The sequence below is a fragment of the Sus scrofa genome, chromosome 14, assembly GCF_000003025.6.
Source record: "Sus scrofa isolate TJ Tabasco breed Duroc chromosome 14, Sscrofa11.1, whole genome shotgun sequence".
NCBI classification, from domain to species: Eukaryota; Metazoa; Chordata; class Mammalia; order Artiodactyla; family Suidae; genus Sus; species Sus scrofa.
In genome coordinates, this window is record NC_010456.5 from 28,300,287 (window position 1) to 28,325,266 (window position 24,980).

At 50.5% G+C, this 24,980-nt stretch overlaps 1 protein-coding gene across 1 annotated transcript in view; it reads left to right on the forward strand.

Annotated features, from left to right (window-relative positions):
• The window catches only part of SCARB1 (scavenger receptor class B member 1), a gene marked incomplete at its 5' end in the record, with an annotated part of 92,148 nt that continues 68,302 nt past the window's right edge, over nucleotides 1,135-24,980 (forward strand). Inside the window, 1 exon segment of the mRNA NM_213967.1 lies at nucleotides 1,135-1,391. Coding sequence (NP_999132.1) covers nucleotides 1,266-1,391 — 126 coding nt within the window.

Below are 24,980 nucleotides of genomic sequence, written 5' to 3' on the forward strand. Positions count from 1 at the left end.
GTTCACTGGAAAGCAGCTTAGATATGTTAACCTAACCCTCTGTGCCTGTTTCCTTATCTGTAAAATGGAGCCATCATGGGCAAGGCACTCAGCACAGGGCCAAGTTCCTAGAAGGCTCCTTGTGGTTCACTCTAACATGTTCCTTGTGAGCCAGCATTCCCAGCCAGGCCGCTGTCAAACTACTTTTGGGGACGGGGCAGAGGGCCAGAGAGACAAAGCTTCTGCTGTAGCAATCTAGTCCCAGGCCATGGTCAGAATGCAAGAATAAAGTGGAACACGCCAGGTGGTGCCCGGTGATAAGGGTGAGGGGTGAGCCCGAAGAGCTGGCGCTATTTTATTTTACACAGGGTGGCGGGGCAGGCCTTTCTGATAAGATGGCCGAGCAGTCGTGAAGGAAGGAGCAGGGCAGATATCTGGGGAAGACAGAATTCCAAGTCGTGGGTGTACCAAGTCTTGAGGCAGGAGCCTTCTAGATGTATACATACATAGGGCGCGTGCGTGCATGCTTGTGTGTGTGTGTGTGTGTGTGTGTGTCTTAGAGGCAGAGGGGTGTGTGTGTGTGTCTTGGCAGACGGGTGGGGGAAGGGAATGAGGGGAGATGAGGGGGCAGGGGCTCTGGAGTTCCTGCCAGAGTTGGGAAATTCCTATTAAATATGAACAATGATGATGGTCCTGACAGAGCAAGTGGGAGGGGAGAAGGAGCAAAGAAGGGGGGCGGAGGAGTGTGTAGAAAGCAGGTGAGGAGGGGAGACAGCTGAGGAGAGGGGAGAAGGTGGGGAGGAGGAAGAATCAGGGAAATGGATGGACGGGGAGAAAGAGGGAGTGAGGAAGGGGAAAAAAGTTACGAGGTGGAGGGAAGCCAGGTTCAACGTTGCACGTGGCCGTGAGACCTCCACAGCTCCCCCCGCTGGAAACGGAAGCTAGGGCGCCGGGCCCGCGGCTGTGGCCCCGCCCCACAGACCTTCTGATCCGCGCCCCGCCTCAGACACGCCCCCTGGAACTTAGGCCCCGCCCCGCCGCCCCCACCCGCCGGCGCCCGCCCGAATCCCGGTGCCCAGGGCGTCCCGGGGGCGGTCCGCTTTGATGGCGCATAAAACCGCTGGCCACCTGCCGGGTCGCTCCTCCGTGCTCTGCCGTCCGGAACCCGCCGTGCCGCTGCCGTCCCCGTCCCCGGAGTCACAGTCACTGTCGCCTCCGCCCCCGTCTCGTTCCCTCCACAGGCGCGGAGCCCAGCGACCTCCGCGCGGGCGCCAGGGCGCGCAGACATGGGCAGCCGCTCCAGAGCGCGCCAGGTGGCCGCGGCGCTGGGCTTCGTTGGGCTGCTCTTAGCTGCACTGGGCGCTGTTATGATCGTGATGGTGCCCTCGATCATCAAGCAGCAGGTCCTCAAGGTGGGTGAGGGGCCTGACTAGGGGTCTGTGCCGGGTCCGGTCCGGGCTGGAGGGCGCTGGGCACCGAGGAGGGTCGGGCGCGCAGCCGGCCGGCTGTCAATCCGAAGCCGGGATCCTTACCTGGGGCCCCCGCCCCTGAGCACGGGGGAAGGGGGACCAGTGGGCACGAGGAAGGGCAGCTGGCCACCTTCCTAGGGACCACCCGACCCAGGACGCAGGCTGAGTTTGGGGCCCAAGGAGGTCACGCAAGGCCTTGGCTGGAGGCATGGGCCAGGGTTGGGGAAGCCTGGAATGGCTTGGGACCTGACCTCACCTTAAGGGTCTCCGGCCTAGGGCGGCCTGGAGTGTGGTCGCCTTTCGGTGCTGTCGGGAGGAGCCCAGGAGCCTGCCTGAATGTCTCCTGCCTCTTTTACAGTAGTCTGTGACAGAGTCTGGTAAAACTAGAGCTGCACATGGTGGGCGCTCAGCCTTGTGCTCTTGGCTTTCCAGAATCTCCCCTTACAAACCCATTCTCAGAGGCCGAGTGGGCTGCTCTATCCTCCCCCTCCCCCACTGCCTTCCTGATGCAGATTGGAAATGATAAGCCGCTTTTCTCCCCAGATTCACACAGAGGCAGGCATAAGCCCGAGGCTGCATGAGCAGGGTCTTTGGGGGAGCCCACAGCCTGAGAGCTTTCCTCCGATCCTAACCTTCTATCACCCCTGCCCTTTTAACCAGGAGACACATTGAGGCGGTCAGCCGGCCTTCAGACCCCCGACTCTGCCCTGGGTCTCTTGGTGGGTTGTTTGAATGAGCCTGGAGTTGCTGAGGGACAGGAAGATGTAGAGCATCACACTTGAGCTTAAAGCATTCAGAGTTTTAAAGCCAAGGCCAACCCCTGCAAGGGCTGGGAGAGAAAACCCAGGCTTACTTTAGCCCAAGATCCAGCCAGAGGCAGAGCTGGGCTAAAGATGTGGGTATCAGCAATGGCTTTTCCCTTAGCTTACTTCTTTAGGCAAGTTTCTTGAGAATGGGGACCTGGCCACATTTCATGTCTGTCCCCCAAGCCCAGCCTGGAATGCTTGGGAGATGAATGAATGAGTGAATGAATGAAGGCAGCCATTTTTTGACCTTTAAAGGTGGAGCCACTTTAGGTTTTTCCCAAGGTCTCTGGGTAAGCAGTTGTTTGAGTCACCAAGTCCTGTAATCTGATTGCATGGTGTTTCTGGCCCGTGATGACAATGAGCTCTGAGTTCCTCTTGGTGGGTTTGTGTGTGTTTCCTGCCTTTGGGGATGGCGGGAAGAAGTTTCCTGGGGAAACCTCAGAGAGGCAGAACTGCTTCTTTCTCTCTCATGGCAGCCAACACGTGTATCTTTTGCTTTTCAAAGTAGCTGTGAGAATTTTATCACAGTGAACATCGCTGTAAATGCCCGCCGAATTTGTGGTTTCTGAACCCCATGCACCCTGGAGAGATTGTGGTATAAGTGTGGTGTGGTGAGTCCGAGCAAAGAGCTTCTTGCTTTGGAGGTGTGGGGGTGGGTGGGATTTATAGCTGATGAAGAATCTTGTCAGCCCAGTCCCTCTTGGATTTAATTCAGTGCTTTCTTTTTATGACTCTCAATCAGATGAAGGATGTTTCTCTGTGTGTGTGTGTGTGTGTGTGTGTGTGTGTACATGCATACACACATGCACCATCTAACTTCCCACTCTTCCGAAGAGTAAAGTGCCACTGTCCTCTGTTGTCTCAGAGCTAAGATTTCCGGGCTTAAACTTGACTGAGAGCCACCCAGCATCCTACGTGAATATCCCCAAGGCGATTGGTTTGGGGCTGAGTGGCGTGAAGACACGAAGGCCAGCCCAGCCCATGACAGCTCCTTCTTGGACAGCTCAGGCTGAGCCCCGGCCAAGAGCTTTCCCTTGGAAGAAGAATGCCTATGTTCAGGGCACCAGGCTGGTGGGACGTGAGGAGAGGGAGGGGCTCCCCCGGTATTTTCTTTGGCTGCACACGTCCAGTACAACTTGAATGGGAAGGCTTGTGCCTGGATTTCTTTTTTCTTTCTTCCTTTCTTCCTTCGTTCCTTTCTTTCTTTCTTTCTTTCTTTCTTTCTTTCTTTCTTTCTTTCTTTCTTTCTTTCTCGCTCTCTCTCTCTCTCTTTCTTTCGCTTTCTTTCTCTTTCTCTCTTTTCTTTTCTGTTCTTTTCTTTTTTCCCCTTCCTTCCTTCCTTCATTCCTTCAAGGAACTTTGGTTAATTACACAAATCTGGAGTTCCCATTGTGGTTCAGTGGGTTAAACCTGACTAGTGTCCATGAGGATGTAGGTTTGATCCCTGGCCTCGTTCAGTGAATTGACGATCTGGTGTTGCCACAAGCTGTGGTGTAGGTATCAGATGCTGCTCGGAACCCACATTGCTGTGGCTATGGTGTAGGCTGGCAGCTGCAGCTCCAATTCAACCCCTTCCCTGCAAACTTCCACATGCTGCATGTGCATCCCTAAAAAGAAAAAGAAAAAAAAAGTCCATGTATGTTCCCCCCCCAAAACCCCCCCATACATTGGGGAAAAAAAAAGTCCATGTGTAAAGGACGTGAATTCTCATTTGTGAAAAAAAATTCAAGTGGAGGGGAAAAAAAGATTCCTTCCATTTTCTTTCCTTCCTCAAACAGTACCACCATCATCTGAGAGTATCTTTCTAGACTTTTGTCGAGATATACATCACAAGCATGTATTTAGACACATTAATATGTATTTTTACATATATTGAACTAAACTATGTATAAATAGCCTACAGTTTTCTTTTCTTTTTCTTTTTCCTGGCATCCCTGCAGCATATGGAGGTTCCGGGCCAGGGATCAGATCAGAGCTGCAGTTGTGACCTAGACCTCAGCTGTGGCAGTGCTGGATCTTTTAACCCACTGCGCTGGGCCGGGGATTGAACCTGAATCCTGGTGCATTAGAGATGCCAAAGATTCTATTGCACCACAGGGGGAACTCCTGCAGTTTGCTTTTCAACTCAGAGATATTGCTTGGAAAATTTTCTGTGTCAGAATGTGTAAATCTGTCACTTTTTCCACTGCTGTGTGGGATTCCTTTGAATGGCTGTCCACTTAATGACCTACCTGTTTCTCTACTGACCTGTAATTTTCTCTGTCACAAACAACCGATCAGGGACTATCCTGATACATACCTCTCTGTGTTCATGTATGAACACTTCCACTGGGTACATTTCTTATGAGAAGCCTCTAGACTAGAAGGTATGTCCGGTTTGAATGTTGATACAGCCTAATAGCCTTTCAGAAGATCACTAGTATATTTAGTGTCAACTTCACTATCTTGAAAGTTGGTCCCTTCCCTGAGGTCCTTAATTTTTTGAAAATTTGATACTATTTAAGCTGAAAAAATTGGTGAGACTGTTAAAAAACAACTTGAGGGGAGCTCTTTAAGAAATTGCAAACACCATTGGATCATTGTGACTTTCAGTTCTGTATCAGTTGAATTGTTTGTGCTCTTTCCCCCTGTATGTGTTGCTTCTGTTTTTCTCCAGTGAAACTTTCATTTTTTTTTTTTTTTTAAAAAGAAGGGAGTTCCCTTCATGGCTCAGTGTTTAACGAACCCGATTAGGATCCATGAGGGTTCGATCCATTGCTTCGCTCATTGGGTTAAGGATCAGTCATTTCTGTGAGCTGTGGTGTAGGTTGCAGACGTGGCTTGGATCCCGAGTTGCTGTGGCTGTGGCTGGCAGCTGTAGCTCCGATTCTACCTAGTCTGGAAACTTCCATGTGCCGTGGGTGCGGCTCAAAAAACAAAACAAAACAAATAAATAAAAATAAAAAAATAAAAAAGTAAATGAAAATGATAAAGAAGAGGAGTTTCTGCTGTGGTGTAATAGGTTAAGAATCTGATTGCAGTGGTTTGGGTCTCTGCAGAGCTGAGAGTTCGATCCCCAGCCAGGGAACTTCTATATGCCACCTGTGTGGTCATTAAAAAAAAAAAAGAAAGAAAGAAGAAAAAGAAGAGGAGTTCCCCAGTGGCTCAGCAAGTTAAGGATCCGGCATTGTCGCTGTTGTGGCTCAGTCACTGCTGTGGCTTAGATTTGATATCTGGCCCTGGAATTTCCACATGCCAAGGGCATGGCCAGAGAAAAATAAAATAAAATTTCAAAAAGAGGTTCTTTAGTATTTATAGATCCATCTACAGAGTGTGAAAGTGCCCCCTCCCCTACATCTCTGCCATTATTGGCAATACTGATTTATTAATATAATTCCGGGGGGTTGGTTTGATGCATATGATTTACATTTCTCAGGTTGCTAATGGCGTTGAATAGGGACGTGACACGTTTTGAAACCCATGTCTGTTTCCGGAGCTCAGGGCTTTCAGACATGGCCATTTGCTAGCTGGGGACCTCAGGCCAGTTACCTTACCTCTGAGCCAGGGTGTGTGTCTTCAGCTCAAAGGCAGAGGTCAGATCTAGTTTGGCTCCAGCAAGATTATAAAGTACAAAGGCAATTGCATGTATGTGAAACTGCCCTAGATGTACCTGGTTTCTCATTTCAGTGTTACCATATCCTTGTGAAATATTGTGGTAATTTTCTTTCCTGCAGGTAAGGAAACCGAGGCATACAAAGCTCAGCCACTTGCCAGGGTTTCCACAGCTTGTGGTCGTTAAGGGCAGGAATCCTGACTCCCAAATCTGGGTCTACACCACAATAGGGGCATAGGATGTTAAACAAGATTTCTAGGCAAAAGTCAGAGAGAAACAACTAGGTATTTATATAGATACATGGGCAGAGAAAAGTAGAAAAAACACATTACTAATTGAAAAAAGCTCTGGGGCTATTTGTGTCTAACAAAAAGCAAACTCAGGTTCCTGCTGTGGCTCAGCGGGTTAAGAACCTGACATAGTATCCATGAGGATGCAGGTGTGATCCCTGGCCTCTCTCAGTGGGTTAAGTATCCGGCGTTGTGATGAGCTGTGGTGTAGGTTGAGACGCCGCTCAGATCCCGTGTTGCTGTGGCTGTGGCGCAGGCCGGCAGCTGCAGCTCCTATTTGACCCCTAAAAAGGCCGGAAAAAAAAAAAAAAGAATTAGTAATGAATCCACAGCTTTCCCCAAAGAATGGTCAAATGAGTTAGAAGCAGAATGCAGGAGGCACTCAGCAGTGGGGCCTTGCAGATAGGGGTCCTTGGGAGAGGCCTTGGGTGAGAATGAGACTCGTTTCTTCTCTTTTCCCCCAGTGGGCAGGGTTGATCCAGAGGTGTTCACACCTGATGTGCTAGGGAGCTCAGTCAGGGACGGCTGTGTGTCAGGCATCTCTGGGAATGTCAGTCATCTCTTTTAGTCTTCAGAGAATTCTGTGACACACGTCTGACTGTCATTATCAGCAATTAGGGAAACAGAGGCTTATAAGAGTGATTTGCTCAAGGGACCTTGCTGGTGTGTGTGTGTGTGTGTGTGTGAAAATATCCTGGGGCAAACCCCAGGAGGGCTGGCATGGAGTGTGGCATGTGTGGCCCCAGGTGTTTGAATGGATTAGGAAGCACAGTCCAGGTTCCTGGGCGTCTGTTTCCAAGTTATTGGGTGTCTCTGGTCCACCAGGAAAGGCCCAGCTGGTGGATGGTGGGAGGGGCCCTTCACTGCTGGGTCACAAGGGAAAAGGGCTTGTCTGCTGGGCCACCATGAGTGATGACACACCTGGTGGCCTTCTCCATGTCCAGTGGGGGAAGCTGAACCCCCCTCTGCTGTCTAAGTTTTCTGCTTGGAATCAGCCTTGTGTGCTTTATCCACTAATTGTTGCAGCTGCCGGAGTCTTCCCCCACCTGTGTCTTCCTCTCGGTAAATGACCTTCCATTTGTTCCCTTCCAGAGGAGAGGCAAAAACCTTGGGTCATCCTTGGCTGCACACTTTTTTTCTGATACCCTTGTTTCTGGATCATCAGTAAATCCCATCAGCTTTACCTTCAAAACCTGTCTGTGCCCTGATCCCTTCGTGGCAGCACCGCTACAGCCTCCTCCATCCACTGCTTGGACTGGTGCAGTAGTCTCCATCTCTGGTCTCCACAGTCAGATCATGTGCCCCCTGTGCTCACAATCCTTCCAGGTTCCCCCCTCACTCTGAGTGAACACCAAGGTCATTTCAGGGGCCTGAACATTGCCCCTGACCCCAAGATCTGGCCTTCCTTCCCTCTCTTGGCTTCCCTGCTCCCCTGCCACGCTCATCTCATCAAAGCCCTTGAACTCTTTAAGCCCGGTCCCACCAAAATCTTGTTTGCTTTTCACACTGCCTGGAAGCCTTATCTCCCAGATCTCTGCATAGCTCATCCCTCGTGTCCCTAAAAGGCACCCTCTTATGTTATATGTTTATTTGTGTATTCTCTTTCTGTCTCATGAGCAGGGGCAGGTCCGGTGGCTGTCCCCACAGTGTCCCTGAAGACCAGAGCATGGTAGGGTGGTGGGATGGGCAGACAGTGAGCACTTGGAGGTCGAGTTGTTTCCTTAGCCTCTCCCCACCCCTGGCCCCAGCCCCAGACTCTGTTTTTTTGTTTTGTTTTGTTTTACTGCTTGTTTTCAATTTTTAAAAAAGTTTTATTGAATTATAGTTAATTTACAAGATTGTGATAATTTCTGCTGTACAGCAAAGCGACCCAGTCATACATATATGCCTCCATTCTCTCTCAGATTCTTTTCCCACGCAGATTATCACAGAACACTGGGTAGAGTTCCCTGTGCTATATAGCAGGTCCCCGTTGACCACTCATTCCATATAACTCAGTATGCATGTGCCAATCCAAACTCCCAGTCCATCCCTCCTACCCGCCTACCTGTCCTCTTTGGTAACCATTGGTTTTTCAAAGTCTGTGATCCTGTTTCTGTTCTGCAAATAAGTTCAATTGTGTCCTTTTTTTTTAAGATTCCACATATAGATGATATCATATGGTATTTGTCATTCACTGCCCACACTCTATTTTGTCTTCTCCTCCCTCAGCAAGGGCCACCCAGAGAGCCTTCAGGACCACCATGCCCACCCCTGCCAAAATTGGTTTGCACCTTCTGGCAAATCCCCTCTGCCCATCATTTAAGGGTTTGGGGGGTATGGTGAGGACAGAAAACAGTCAGTGGACATTGACTTTGCACCAGACACTGTTCTAGGTGTGTTTTGAGTATTCTCTCACTTCACTGAGTACTTAAGAGCTCCCACTGCCTCTCTTTTACTGAGGGAAACAGAAGCACAGAACTGTCAAGTTACTAGCCTCAGGTCACACAGCTGAAGTGGCAAGACCAGGATTCCAGCCCAGCGAGCCTGCTGCCCCAGACCCTGCCCTGTCCACACTCCCTATTTCTTTTCTTGTTTTTTTTTTTTTTTTGTCTTTTTTTTCTTTTTAGGGTCACACCCACGGCATATGGAGGTTCCTAGGCTAGGGGTCTAATCGGAACTATAGCTGCCGGCCTACACCACAGCCACAGCAATGCGGGATCCTTAACCCACTGAGTGAGGCCAGGGATCGAACCCACATCCTCATGAATACTAGTTGGATTCGTTTCTGCTGGGCCAGAATGGGAACTTCTTTCTCCTTTTAATTACCTCCCCCAAACCACAAGTACGGATCGCCTCCCGACATCTTCCTTCCAGGGCACGCTTTAGCATCACAGATGCCAAGAGAAGCTGGTAGGATGGTTTCTCCCTGGCCGTGGTCCTGGTGACCCTCAGGGTGGCCCTGCCTACCCTCGTGTCCCGCTCTGTACCCTGCCCTTACCCCTGGAAAGCCCTGGGGTCGTCTTGGAGGGCTGACCGCATCTGGCCACATCTGGCCACCGGAGGACAAGGCTGTAGACTTGACCTGTGGCTGCGGCTGGCGGGGGGTGTGTGCTCTCCTCTCTGGGGGGGGCAGTGGGGTTGCAGGTGTGCTCCGGTTCTGTTGTGTTTTTCTTCCTCTCCCTGCCTGAAGCTTCCTATTCCTCTGGTGCTCGAGAGGGCAGCTTCCACTTAACTTGGGTCGACAGCTGAAAAACAGGGCTATTTTTAGTTTCCCCCAAGTGTGGTTATTTTTGCTTCCCTCTTTGCTCCTAATGGATTTGCTTCTCTGACTCCATGATTGTGTGTGTGCACGTGTGTGTTGAAGTGGGTGCACGTGTGCTGGTTGTACATCTATGACCAGTGACACAGGCACACGTGTTGGCTGGTGCACAGACACGACCATGTGCTGAAGCACACACACACGTGTTGTGTGTCAGCGTGTGTTGACCTGGAACCCAGTGTCTTGTGGTGGCATATATGTTTGCGTGCACACACGTGTCCATAGGGGTTGATATGTGCCCACATGTGGTCGCCTGGAACACATGGGTTCATGTGTGTTGTTTTGCATGGGTACATATGTGGGCTCGCAAATGTGTGTCAACACATGTTGGGGTGTATGGTTACACGTGTGGACACATGTGAACGGTCCAACTTTCCCCAGACCGTGCACAGGGCTTTTTTTCTGTGGACCCTGATCTTCCCCTTCCCTTCCTGGAATGACTCATACTTGCCAAGCCTCCACTTCGTGATTCATGTGATTAGCTAGAATTTGCTCAAGCTCAGCTATATGGAATCATCCTGTTCTGGCCTTCATATTCTAGCAAACAGCATGTAAGTGAGTAGGGGCCAAGGACTTGCTCATGGAAGAGTGTTTTTTTTTTTTTTTTTTTTCTTTTTAGGCCCGCACCCACGGGATATGGAGGTTTCCAGGCTAGGGGTTGAATTGGAGCTGCAGCTCTCGGCCTACACCACAGCCGCAGCAACACAGGGTCCGAGCCGTGTCTGCGACCAACCACAGCGCACTGCAACACCTGATGCCCGACCTACTGAATGAGGCCAGAGATCGAACCCATGTCCTCATGGATACTAGTCAGTTCATTACTGCTGAGCCGCAACAGGAACTCCTCATGGAAGAGTTTCCCTTGGACACGTCCAGTCCCACCAGAGCCCGGGCACAGGCATGTCTGCTCCGTCCATGACCGTGGGTCCTCCTGAGGGTCACAGGGCCCAGATGGGTGAGCCTGTGTCCTTGGTTAGCGGCAGAGAGGCCCTTGGGGTCGTAAGCTACCCCCAAGCCACCTGGTTTCAGCCACAGGGCTGACACAGACAGACTTTTTTGGCTCACAGTCTTCGAACTAGAGCATTTGGTTATGGAGAGTCCAACCCCCGCCCCCCGCTACCCCCCACCCCGACCGCACCATCTTACGTCACAAAGAGGTAGCAGCTTCGTCCCCATAAACACATTTATGGTGCAGAAAGTTCAATTGTAGGGGTCAGCCAGAAATAAAAACAAAAAACCAAACAAAAGAAGTCCTTTTATGTCCCTCATCTCCCTCTCCTTTGTTCAAATGTGACCTTGGCCTCTGTTGGTCCTGGGAATGGCCACTGGAGCTGAAAAGCAAAGAGAAACAAAAATAACACAAAAAAAGTTCATTCCTGGCTCTGGAGTCTTCAGGGCCCGGGAGCTGGCAAGTAACAAGTTGTCCAGGGGTGGTCAGGATTCTGATTTGAAGTTCCACTAAGAACCGAACCCAGAGGTCAAGGCCACTGGTGGCCTGGGGCACAGCTGGCTTCATTGTCCTGCTTCCTTCCCCCACCTCTAACCCACTGTTTCCTTCTGCTCCCCCAATGCTTCATGCTGGGGAAGGGGAAGGAACAGGAGTGGCCTCACCCGTGCTTGCTTCCTGGCATTTGGGGTGAAGTTCCTTCCACCTTTTCTGGAAGCTTCTAGAAGGACCTTTTGAGACACTTTAATGTCTATTCTCTTGGTCTTCCTCCAACTTTGCTGGCTGGCTGCTCTTGGACTCAGATGCTGTTTTCTCCTTATCTCCCTGGCCGCCCCCGCATCCAGTCTCCTGCATCAAAGCCCATCTCTCTCCTGGCCCCTCCCAACTTGCTACCCCAGGCCCAGACCTTTCCCCTGAACTCCATCCTTGAGCAGCCATCCAGAGGCCAACTCAGCATCTCAACCTGAGTGGCCAAAGGCAGCTGACATGTACCCTGGTCTGCACCCGACTTCCTGTCACTCCCCCAGAAACCCCATTCTTCTGGCTCTATCCCCATCTCAAGCCGTCCTCCATCCTCCAGCTGCTGAGGCCCAAAGCCTGGCAGTCAGTCTGGGCTGTTTCTCTCATTTCCCATATCGAATCATCTGGTTGTTTTAGGGCTTCATCTTCAAAATATATCCAAAATCTAGGAGTTTCCTGGTGGCTCAGTGGCTCAGGGATCCTGTGTTGTCACTGCAGTGGCTCCGGTTGCTGCTGTGGTGCAGGTTCGATCCCTGGCTCCAGAACGTTCACGTGCTGCAGGTGTGGAAAAACAAATGTATATATGTATATCTCCAGCTTTTCTCCACAACCATGGCTGCCATCAGCTCTCACCTGGATTCCTCCAGGCCTCCCTGCCTCCCCCTTTGCTCCCAGCAGGTTTTTCAGCACAGCAGGTGGTGGGATCCTATTAAAACTGCCGTCAGAGGAGTTCCCGTCTGGCTCAGTGGTTAATGAATCCGACTAGGAACCATGAGGACACGGGTTCGATCCCTGGCCTCGCTTAGTGGGTTAAGGATCCGGCATTGCTGTGAGCTCTGGTGTAGGTTGCAGACATGGCTCAGATCCTGTGTTGCTGTGGCTGTGGTGTAGGCCAATGGCTACAGCTCCGATTAGACCCCTAGCCTGGGAACCCCCATATGCCGTGGGTTCAGCCCTAGAAAAGACAAAAAAAAAAAAAAAGAAACTGCCATCAGAGCACCATCCTGTGCTCTGCTTAAAGCCCTGCAGTGGGCTCACCCCCTTCCCTCTGAGTCAAGGTGAGCCCTTCCATCAGCCCTCAAAGCCTGTGCCATCTGACCCCTTCCCGCCCTCCCCTTCACCTTGCACCCAGCCCTTCAGGCCATTCCTCAGACTTACTGGCACATCCACCTGACTGAGTCCTTCCCTCTGCCCACAGCTCTTTCCCTGATGTGATGTGTGTGTGACTCGTCCCCCCCACCCCCCGTCTCCTTCAGGCCTTTGCTCAGATCTCACTTGCTCACAGATCTCCCTTTTTTTCTCCCTGTTCTTTTATTTGATTTTTAAAATTAAAGTACGATTGATTTACAATGTTGTGCCAATTTCTGCTATACAGCAAAGTGACCCAGTCATTCATATATATACATTCCTTTTCTTATATTAGCTTCCATCGTAGTCTATCCCGAGGAACTGGATATAGTTCCCTGTGCTGTACAGCAGGACCTCCTTGCTTATCCAGTCTAAATGGAATAGTTTGCATCTACTAACCCCATACTCCCCCTCCATCCCCCCCCCGCCCCCGGCAACCACATGTCTGTTCTCCATGTCTGTGAGTCTGTTTCTGTTCTATAGATAGGTTCATCTGTGCCCTATTTTAGATCCCACATATAAGTGATATCATATGATATTTGTCTTTCTCTTTCTGACTTACTTCACTTAGTATAAGAATCTCTAGTTGCGTCCAGGTTGTTACCAGTGGCATTATTTTGTTCTTTTTTAAGGCTTGAGTAGCATTCCATTGTGAATATATATCACGTCTTCTTTTTTGTCTTTTTGTCTTTTTACGGTCGCACCCATGGCATATGGAGGTTTCCAGGCTAGGGGTTGAATTGGAGCTACAGCTGCTGGCCTACACCACAGCCACAGCAGTGCCATATCCGAGCCGCATCTGCAACCTATACCACAGCTCACAGCAACACCAGATCCTTAACCCACTGAGTGAGGCCAGGGGTCGAACCCGCAACCTCATGGTTCATAGTCGGATTCCTTTCCACTGTGCTACGATGCGAATGCCAGTACCACATATTCTTAATCCGTTCATCTGTTGATGGACATTTAGGTTGTTTCCATGTCTTGACCATTGTGAATAGTGCTGCTATGAACATTTGGGGTGCATGTGTCTTTTAAAACAGATCTCCCTTTTTTAATATTGCAAGTTCCCTCCCCATCCCCCAGTGTTCCGAAGCTCCTCACCCTTCTTCTTTTTCTGTAGCTCTGCCATACCTCGGAATTCACCTGTGCACCCTGTGCATTGTCTGTTTCTCCCTGTGAGGATGTTGGGCCCTTGGAGGCAGGGGCTGTGGTTTTTGTTTATTGCTGTGTCCCAAATCCTTGGAATGCTGCCTGGCACATAACCCTAGGTTCTCAAATATTTATTGAATGGATGTTTAGAAGATGAGGGTGGTGGAGTTCCTGTCGTGGCTCAGTGGTTAATGAATCCGACTAGGAACCATGAGGTTGCGGGTTCCATCCCTGGCCTTGCTCAGTGGGTTAAGGATCTGGCATTGCCTTGAGCTGTGATGTAGGTTGCAGACGCAGCTGGGATCCCGAATTGCTGTGGCTGTGGTGTAGGGCCGGTGGCTACAGCTCCGATTGTTCCTCTAGCCTGGGAACCTCCTTATGCCGCGGTTGTGGCCCTAGAAAAGGCAAAAAGACAAAAAAAAAAAAAAAAAAAAAAAAAAGAAGAAGAAGAAGATGAGGGTGGTTTCATGAGGAGGTGCTTGACGAGTGGCAGCTTGTCACCCCGTGCAGGGACATGGGGACTGCTTCCCTCCCCTGAATGGCCCCCACTCCACATCGAGCCATTCCATCTCATCTTTCACTTGCTGGCTGTGGTGTAGGCTGGCATCTGCAGTTCCGATTTGACCCCTAGCCTGGGAATTTCCATATGCCACAGGTGTGGCCGTAAAAAGACAAAAAAAAAGACTCGGGCCCTGAATCCATGGATACATCACGGGGACCAGCTCCCTGGCTGTCTGCCCTAACTTGTGCTGCTCTGTGGTCAGTGTCCCCCCCCACCCCCATCCCCCCGCCCACTGCAGACAGAATGCTCTTTAAAATAAGGCAAACTGGGGGAGTTCCCGTCGTGGCGCAGTGGTTAACGAATCCGACTAGGAACCATGAGGTTGAGGGTTCAGTCCCTGCCCTTGCTCAGTGGGTTAACGATCCGGCGTTGCCGTGAGCTGTGATGTAGGTTGCAGACGTGGCTCGGATCCTGCGTTGCTGTGGCTCTGGCGTAGGCCAGTGGCTACAGCTCTGATTAGACCCCTAGCCTGGGAACCTCCATATGCCGCGGGAGCGGCCCAAAGAAATAGCAAAAAGACAAAAAAAAAAAAAAAAAAAAAAAAAAAAAATAAGGCAAACTGGGAGTTCCTGTGTGGCTCAGTGGGTTAAAAACCTGACTAGTGTCCGTGAGGATGCAGGTTCCATCCCTGGCCTTGCTCAGTGGGTTAAGGATCTGGCATTGCTGTGAGCTGTGGCGTAGGTGGCAGATGCAGTTCCAATTCAGCCCCTAGCCTGAGAACTTCCATAGGCCGCAGGTGCAGCCCTAAAAAGCAAAAAATAAAAAAGAAAGCAATATAAAATAAACAGTGCAAACTGGATCATTTCACAACCCTGATTAAAACCTTCTTGTGTGTGGTGTGAAACCCATCTGCCCCCATAAGCCCCTGACCTGCCTCTGTTCCCAGCACAGTCTGGGAACAGCCTCCTGGCCTTTCTTTTCGTCCACTGTACCATGTTCTTTCCTGCCTCAGGGCCTTTGTGTGGACTTTTCCTTCTCCCTGGAATGCTTTTTCCTCCTGCTCTTATGCTTAGTTGCTCTTATGTTTCAGCTCAAATGTAACCTCTTGAAGAAGATACCCCCTCTTCCCACCCCTCATGAATCCCACCCCCACTGCCTGCCCCATCTGTGTTATAAACCTTCTAAGCCGTCATCACCATTATAAATCCATGTTATTACCTTCTAAACCATCACCATTCTCTGGAATTATATTGTTTACTTGCTTGAGGTTCCATGAGGCAGGGGCCTTTTCTTTCTCTTTCATGATTGTATCCAGTGGTCAGGGCCCTGGTCCAGGACTGAGACCTGTCTGTGGTGGAAGAAGTGAGAGGATTCCAGTTGGGGGTCCTTGAAAGCATGGATTTGGGGGCCAGACTCCTTGACTTCCAGGACTGGCTCTTCCACCCCTGTCTGTGTGCCTGGCACTGGGGAGCATCCAGGAGCCTGGTCCCCATGATGCGTCCATGGATTCAGGGCCTGAGACTTATTTATTTATTTTTTTTGTCTTTTTAGGGCCTCACCCATGGCATATGGAAATGCCCAGGCTAGGGGTTGAATCGAAGCTGCAGCTGCCAGCCTATACCACAGCCACAGCAACACCAGATCCGAGCCCCATCTGCTCCCTATGCCTCAGCTTGCAGCAGCACCAGATCCTTAACCCACTGAGGGAGGCCAGGGATGGAACCTGCATCCTCATAGATACTAGTTAGGTTCTTAACCCACTGAACCACAATGGGAACTCCCAGGGCCTGAGTCTTGACAAGCCCTGCCTGGATTCCAGAGACCTCTCTCTGACTCTTGTGACTGGGTGTTTCTCCTGGCTGAAGATTTGTATCTTCTGACTGACCCCCTTCTCTGTCCCAACGCAAAGGCAGAGTGGCCAGGAGGAAGGGACACAGGATGTTATTGGGGCCATCTGTGGGTGGTGGGTAAGGAAACAGCACCTGTCTTATCAAAGGGGGAAGTGAAGGCTGGTTGGGGCCACCTTGCTCTGCCTCCTGGAGGGAGAAGGGGTCCTCTTGCTGGCAAATTGTTCTCAGCTGGGCAGTGGCTTGGATTGGGGGTAGGGTGGTATTCCCCGCCCACTGCGTTTAAGCCCAAGTTCAGCATCAAAGTGGAACCACTTGCTTTTCTTGTCCTTGAGGGCAGAAACTTCGTGAGGCGGAGTTGGGAGACCCAGGTCCCTTTTGCTGGGGATACGTACTTATCCCATATGTACAAGATCACACATCATCTCAACCGTGCAAAATCATTGACCTGCACTCAGTAAACCGCCAGTTGACGCGGTTAGTGTTGGCCTGGACGGTGCAGAGAGAGTGTGGAGGGAGTTTCTTGCGGCCCTGCTCTTCTTCCTGTGGGTCCCCTCATAGATCCAGTTGGAATGCAATCTGAGAGTTTAAAATTCACTTTTTTGTATATGTGCTTTCATATCACTCACCAGCAGATTTATCTGGGGTTCAGATGGCCATCTGCACCACATGGGGGGAAGAAATGGATTGCTTTGAATTTCCCCAGAGGTCTCCGAAGGGAACCTGATGGAGGGACATTCAAGGGTAATTAGAGAATTTCCCAGTGGGGCTGGGAAAATTTGTGGTGTGATTGCTCATGGGCTCTGATTGGCTGGGCTTGTCTCACATGCTTATCCCTGAGCCCATCCCTGTAGCTTGAGAAATGGACTACTGCTCTGATTGGTCAGGCGTGGATTACATGCTCATCCTGGGAGCTGGAGAAGGAAGTCTTTCCCCTCCCCAAAGCAAAGGGACTTGGGTAGGGTTGGGTGGTCCCCTAGGGAAAAGAGGGGGACTGTTAGCAGAAGGAGGAAAGGGTGACAGGCAGTGAACATGATTGATCAGCCCTTTGCCCCAGAGTTGTTTTCTTACTTCACCTCATTGTCTCTTGCTATTATAGTATTAGAGATTTTTTTTTTGGCTCCACCTAAGACCTCTTGAGGGAGTGGTGGCTTGTTAGCTAATTGTTTTTATCAGGGATGATTTCGTGAACTCAAATTGTTGGATCTGGAACTTGGGTTTTATTCAGTCCCATCTTTTATATTTCCTTTGGGAAAACCAAAACCCAAAAGGAGCAAGGATTTAAGTAAGGTCACAGGACAGTGAGTACTGGCAGTGAAGACTGTCTCAGGTGGATGGGGGAAGTGGGGCTTGGAAGAAGCCAAGTAGTTGTCAAAGCAAGTCATTTGCTAGCGTCTGTCAGGCAGAGAGTCCCCAGGGTCCCCTGTCTGCAACCCTGCCCGCCTACCTCCTGGCGGCAGGATTGGGAGGTGGTTTTGTTATAAACTGGGAGAGGTGTCAGGGCAGGGGTGTGCCAAAGTTCAGGCTTTGTCTGCCCTGGATGAGAGGTGCCTGGCAAGTACACTAGAGGGGATGGAGTGGAGGAAGGATGAACCTTTATCAGAATCTGCCCAGATATGGATGCAGAGGAGTTGATCAAGAATTGCCAGCAGGTGTATTCTGCCATGTGAACCCATCATCAACAGACCCTTGGGTGAACAGCTGCCAGCACTGCGGACCCTTGCCACAGACTCCAGGGCACACCTAGGGCATTGTGGAGGTGTGGGAGTGAGAGGGACCACCTGGACAGCAAGGCCCCCAGGGTCTCTGGGAGCATCCTTCTGTGCACTGAGTGCCCTGTGTGCCTGCCCAAGAACCATCCACCTGGAAGAGAGGCATTGGGCAGAATGGAATGTGGGGAGCTGGAAGGCAGTGCCAGAAGAGGTGGCTCTGGCAGGTCACTGTCAAGGCTGGGCATGAGCTCTCAAACCCTCAGGATCCTCTCCAGCCCTTGGCTGCAGTTTTGGCATCTAGAAGCTTAGGTGGACCCAAGAGATAGACTCTGGAGCCTGGGTTCAAATCCCAACTCTGCTACTTGCCAGCCGTGTGTCTTTAGGCTGGTGACTTAACCTCTTTGTGCCTTATTTCTCCCTCTGTAAAATGGAATTCATAAAAGTATCTCCTGTATGGGGCTCTTATGAAAATAGAGGCATTGGCACACGTAAAACTCTTAGAATAACAGTGTCATGTAAGCGATTGCTATTGCCATCATCTTAACCTTATATATGTATGTACAGTAGGATTAGTCTGCCATCATTTTTCTGAAATGGGACCATACTACACCCACTCCCCTGCATCTTGCTTTTCTCTAAATCTTCCCCCGGTCACCCTGGTAGCTCTGACTGGGTATCTTGATGATCGTGAGCATCCCGTGGATGACATGTACCAGCCATTCCCAGGAGGGAGCTTTCAGACTTGTGAAAAAAAAATCCGTAAAACCGCTGAACGTTCCTTTTCTCACCTGATCTTTCAATGTGAAAATTTTTCTTCTGGAAAAATTGTAAGAACAGTGCAGTGGATTCTTGTAGGTCGTCTCCCACGTTCTACCGATGTTTATGCCTTGCTGCATTTACGTTCTCGGTCTCTGTCTGTCAGTCTGTCTGTCGTTGCCAAACCATTTGAGAGTTGCTTGCAGACATCATGCCATTTTGTCCCAGGGGACTGAAGCGTGCGTGTCTCAAGGTCAAGGGTATTGTTTTCTGTAACTGCAGACCACAGTCACACTCAGGAAAGCTCGTAACAACCCCCTTCTTTGATCTCATGTTCAGTCTACATTCACATGCCCCTGTTGTCCCCACATCACCCTTTACAGCGTTTTTTTTTTTTTTTTTAATTGTTTACATCACGTCCTGTGTCTGATCACCTTGTTCCTCTCTCTTCCTTTAATCCAGACCGGGCCTCCAGCCCCTTTCTTTCTTCTTTTTTTTTTTTTTTTTTTTTTTTTTTTTTGTCTTTTTACCTTTTCTAGGGCCGATCCCGTGGCATATGGAGGTTCCCAGGTTAGGGGTCTAATTGGAGCTGTAGCTGCTGGCCTACACCACAGCCACAGCAACGCCAGATCCGTGCTGAGTCTGCAACCTACACCACAGCTCACGGCAATGCCAGATCCTTAACCCACTGAGCAAGGCCAGGGATTGAACCTGCAACCTCATGGTTCGTAGTCAGATTCGTTAACCACTGCGCCACAACGGGAACTCCGAGCCCCTTTCTTTTTACTGGGTCCTTCACAACACTGGCGGTGGTGAAGGGGCCAGTTTTTTGGGCACAAAGTCCTTCGACTTGGATTGGTCTAATTGTTTCCTCGTGAGCACACGTTTTCTTCTGACAGATTCGTCCACAAAGGTCTCCTTGTGTGAGTCACATGAGAGTAGAGCTTGCCTGGCTGAGCTGGGGTGGGTGTCTGGCCTCCCTCCAGCTTGGCTGCCCCATTTCTGCACCCCCTCCCCCGCCCCCGTGGCCTTTCCCCTCCCACCCCCCAGGGCAAGTTTGAACCTCCCCTTGGACTGGAAGAAGCCCTTGATTCCCTCTGGCTTTGCCTCTCTCAGCCATTCCTCCATCTGCTCCCTGATTTTCTTAGCTCTGCTTCCTTCCCCTCTTGCCCAGGCGTGTGAATCCTGCCAGCGGCCCCCTGCCAGCCTGTCCCATCCCCTCCTGCCCTCCCTTGTCACCGCTCCATCATGGAACCATGATGGGCTGTGGGCTGGGTTGGGTGCCTCCTCCCACTCTGGGCTGGGAAGGCACTGCAGCCCAGGGTGGGGGTGCCAGGGCCTGTCTGGTGTAGATGGGGCGATGGATGGGGGTACTTCTCATCCCACTGCCTGTCCCTCTGAGCCTTGCAGAAATTCTTGTGCCAGATCCCCCTGACCCCATGTGGCCTCTTGGCTGGCAGATGGAGGTCACTCTGGCCTTACTCGGCCGTGAGCCCGCAGCCACTGGAATCCCTTGGCAGCTTTGAAAGACTCTCTAGGCTCAGGGACTTCCTTCCACTGCCTGTTCTCAGGCTCCCCAGGTTCTACCCGCTGCAGCCTCCTGCTTCGAGTATTCGACTTTGATTCCCCTTTCTTGTGACATATTACACACTTTAAGGAAAGGGCTGAAGACACACGCAGTTAAATAAATAACAAAAACGAACACCCTGGGAAGATGAAAAAACAGAACCTCGTTTGCCCTCCACAAGCCCCTGTGGAGGAAACTATGCTTATTCCCAGTCTGCTTGTCTTTTTATTGTGTTACTCCTGTCAGCTTCCCTAACACTGGGTTTGGTTTCATCTGATTGTACCCTTGACTTGCCTGGAATCTTACTGCTATGATTGGCATGCCTGTGTCCCCTCAGAATTCAGATGTTGAAATCCCAATTCCCAAAGCGATGGTGTTAGGAGGTGGGGCCTTTGGGAAGGGATTAGGTCATGAGGGTGGAGCCCGCATGAATAGGATTAGTGCCCTTATAAAAGAGACCCCAGAGGGAGTTCCTACTGTGGTTCAGTGGGTTAAGAACCTGACATAGTGTTCATGAGGATGAGGGTTTGATCCCTGGCCTTGGTCAGTGGGTTAAGGATCCAGTGTTGCCATGAGCTGTGGAGTAGGTCACAGATGCAGCTTGGATCTGGTGTTGCCATGGCTGTGGTGTAGGCCGACAGCTGCAGCTCTGATTCGACCCCTAGCCCGGGAACTTCCATATGCTGCAGGTGTGGCCCTAAAAAGAAAAAAATAAAAGAGAGCTCCCTCACCCCTTCCACCATATGAGGACACAACAAGAAGTCTACACACCAGAAGAGGGCCTTCATCCGATCACATCAGCATTCTGATCTCAGACTTCCAGCCTCCCAACCAGGAGAAATAAAGTCTGTTGCTTATAAGCCACCTAGCCTGATATTTTGCTATAGCAGCTCAACCCTGACGAACAAGAGAGATACTATGTAATGTATGGGTCTTGTTCTTGCTTCCTGTTATGTGTGTGAGATCTGTCCATGCTAGTGCAATAAACCACACCCCATCTTCATGGCTATGTAATATTCCACAGGGCTGTTGCTATTGGCCATGAATATCTCCAGCTGTGGGTTATGAACACTCTTGGCCCTTTTTGCACAAGCCTGACTTGTCCATAAGAAAGGTTCTTAAGAAGAGGTAGGCCTGCAAGTTCCCTGGTGGCCTAGTGGGTTCAGGATCCAATATTGTCACTGCTGTAGTGCAGGTTCATCCCTGGCCCAGGAACTTCTGCATGCTGTGGGTGTGGCCAAAAAAAGAAGAGCCAGGACTGCTGGACCCCGGAAGTGCCAGACTCTTTTCCAAAGTGATTGCATTGGTGTTCAGTCCCATTATGAACTTTTAATTTAATCATTTATAGAGGTGAAATTCACATAACATAAAATTAATCATTTGAAAGCGATCCATTTAGTGGCATTTAGCGCATTCAAGGTGCTGTGTATAACCATTGCTTTGCTTCCAGATTCTTTTCATCACCCCAAAGTGAAATCCCACTCCCCATTCTTTCTTCCTTCCCTGTTCCCTGGCAATCACTAGTCTGCTTTCTGGTTTTATGGATTTTCTGTTCTAGACATTTCCTATAAATGGAGTCCTATAAATGTGGTCCTTTGTGTCTGGCTTCTCTCACTCAGGATCATGGTTTCAAGGTTCATCATGTTGTAATCTGTGTCAGTGCTTCATTCCTTTTTTTTTTCCTGGCCGTGCCCACAGCATAAAAAAGTTCCTGGGCCAGGGATTGAACCCACACCAGATCCTTAACCTGCTGAGCCACCTGGGAACTCCTCACTCCTTTTTCTGGCTGAGTCACATTCCACTGTGTGGATGGCGCACATGCTGTTTTTTCATCTGTCAATGGAGGGATATCTGTGCTATTTCCCCATTTTGGTCATTTGGTGAATAGTGTGGATATGTGTGTACACATACCTGCTTGAGCATCTATTTTCTCTTATCTCCTTCTATTTCTTCTTCTCCTTTCCCTCTTAGGTCTCAACCCACTATGCCCTGGCACCCATCCCCTGGGTGGTATGTCCTGAAATAGGACATGAATGTCTTGGTACCACAGAGAGTGCCAGGAGTCTGCTCCCAGAACAGTGGGCTGGAACTTGATTTGGGAGCAAAGGGGGTGTGGGGATGATCCTGGCTCTGCCTCTGGCCTGGGGGTGACCTGGGGCAGGTTCCTCAGGTCTACTGAGCTTGGTTAGGCTCCTGTAAAATGGGACAGAACTAACCACACCTTGCCTTTGGGTTGAGGGGAAGATGGAACAGGCTGATAGATTGCAAATGCTCTGAGCTGGGATGGCCGGGCAGGCCCCACCCATGGCACAGGGGCTGCCATGATCTGGGGAGCAGGCAGCGAACTTTGTTCTCCATCCGTGACACCTGCTCTGAGCCCTGCTTTTCCGCCCATTGCGCTCTTGGGACTCTATCTGCAGTGCTGTATGCTTGTCTGGATCTCCAGGTTTACATTCTTCACACTTTGTTTATTCCTTTTGTGACCAGTACCTGGTTTCGTCCACTCCTGCCTCCCTAAATAGCAAACATCCTGGAACCGTCCATCGGAAAGTTCTCAAGAATTTCTTCGGGATATCCTGGGAGTGGAGTTGCCAGGTCGTAGGGCACGGTGGGGCGTGGAGGGGAGAGCCAGTGTCATCAAATGTGCCTTCCAAAAGGGCTGTTGTTGTTATCTCCCACATCTGTTCCAGCCTCTGCTACCCTCTGGCCTTCTAGAATGTCTGCGGTGGTGATGGATGTTGTTTTGATTTGCATTTCTTTTCTTTTTTTTTTTTTTTTTTTGGTCGTTTTGCCCTTTCTTGGGCCGCTCCCGCGGCATATGGAGGTTCCCAGGCTAGGGGTCAAATCGGAGCTGTAGCCACCGGCCTACGCTAGAGCCTCGCAACGCTATATCTGAGTCACGTCTGTGACCTACACTACAGCTCACAGCAACGCCAGATTCTCAACCCGCTGAGCAAGGCCAGGGATCGAACCCGCAACCCCATGGTTCTTAGTTGGATTTGTTAACCACTGAGCCATGACGGGAACTCCTGCATTTCTTTCTAAACTTTTTATTAAAAAATTTTTTTTAGGGCTGCACCTACACCACATGGAAGTTCCCGGACTGGGGGTCTAATTGGAGCTGCAGCTTCCGACCTATGCCACAGCCACAGCATAGGTTGCAGATGTGGCTTGGATCTAGTGTTGCTGTGGCTGTGACATAGGCCGGCGGCTGCTGGTCCAATTCAGCCCTTAGCCCAGGATCATCCATATGCCGCAGATGCGGCCCTAAATAGAAAGAGAGAGAGAGAGAGGAAAAAAAAATCTCTGGCCCCAGTGACCAAGGTCAGCTTCAGGGAGAGGACAGAAAACACGAAGGGCCCCTTCGCAGCTGAAAAGGCTCAGAGCAAGAGCGAGAGGTCAGCGCTTGTCCAGGATGGGGAGAGAGTGTGCTGACCCCACCTCCCCCTGCTATTCGTAGCCAGCTTAGGGTTCCTCTACTGCTTTTAGCCACCTTGGTGTGTATGTGTGTGTGTGTATTAATTTCTGAGGGCTTTGTCCTCCCATGGCTGTCCCCTCTGTGTGCCTCTGTGTCCTTACCTCATGAGGACGCCTGTCATTGGATTTAGGACCCATCCTTAGGATAAGGTCATCTCGAGATCTGTAGCTTGTTCACATCTCCAAAGATGCTCTTTCTTTCTTTTTCTTTCTTTTTTTTTTTTGTCTTTTGTCTTTTTAGGGCTGTACCCACAGCATATGGAGGTTCCCAGGCTAGGGGTCCAATTGGAGCTGTTTCTGCCAGCCTACACCACAGCCACAGCAACACCAACCCCAGATCCTTAACCCACTGAGCGAGGCCAGGAATTGAACCCACAACCTCATGGTTCCTCATCAGATTTGTTTTTGCTGCACTACAAAGGGAACTCCCAAAGATGCTATTTCCAAGTAAGGTCACATTCAGAAGTTCCAGCTGGACATGAATTCTGGGCGACACTGTTCAACCCACTACCAAGTGTTTGCCTGACCTTCAGACCCGCAGAACTCTGAGTTCAAGAACCTAGTTCTCGGGTTCTCAGGGAACCTGATTTTCTTCTGAAAGCTGGTGTCTTCTGCAATTGGGGGCCACTTTTCTTAGTTTCCGCAAACTAAAATTCAGGTAGAGCAACCTCGGATGGTCATGTCACTTACGACAGCTGGGCAGGATGCGCTCTTGCCCTGGCAGCTCCAGCTGGCGTAAAAAATAAGATAAGGCGGAGTTCCTTGGTGGTGCAGCAGGTTTAGGGTTCAGCATCGTCATCCAGTCCAGCTTGGGTCGCTGCTGTGACATGGGGTTTGATACCTTGCCTGGGAACTTCCATATGCTGAGGGCGCGGCCAAAAAAAATAAAAAAAAAACATAAGGAAGGTAAAAATAGGGACACAGTGAAAGACAATTGTGAGAGTACAGAAAAGGGGGTTTTTTAAAATTTATTTTTTTAGAGCCGCACGTGGAAGTTCCCAGCTTAGGGGTCGAATTAGAGCTACAGCTGCCGGCCTACACCACAGCCACAGCAACACGGGATCCGAGCCATGTCTGCAATTTACACCACAGCTCACCGCAACGCCAAATCCTTGACCCACTGAGCAAGGTCAGGGATCGAACACGCATCCTCATGGAGACTAGTCGGATTCTTAACCCTCTGGGCCACAATGGGGACTCCCAGAAAAGAGTTTTAACCTCAAAAAAAAAAAAAAAAAAAAAGGCACAAGGTGAAAAGTCACCACTCCCTTCCCACACTAAGGGTCCTGGCTCCAAAGGCGACTTGGGTTAATAGTTCCTTCCTGAAAAACAATGCTTGTGTCCACGGGGACCACGAGGGCTCCGCATGTCTTTCTGCCCCTGGGGCTTGGCGCTTGGCACTGAGAGGTGGATCTTGGAGATCTTTGTTCTGGCCCAGAGCTCCTCTTCCTGTGGCCGGGCTGGGGGCCTGTTTCTCTGCCCCATGGGCTTTGTAAACGGAGCGCTGCAGAGGACAGGGCTGTTTCCCTGTTTACTGCTGGAGCGGTGATGGTGAAGGGCCTCGTTCCCTGGAACAGGTTCCTGAGCTGGGCATGGCCCTTCCTTGAGAAAGGAAGGCACAGGTTGGGATCTGTGTTGACATCCTGCTGGAAACACCTTTGTGTCTCCTGGAACTTTCTCAGGGTGCGTCTGTTTCCTGGGGCTGCTGTAGTGGG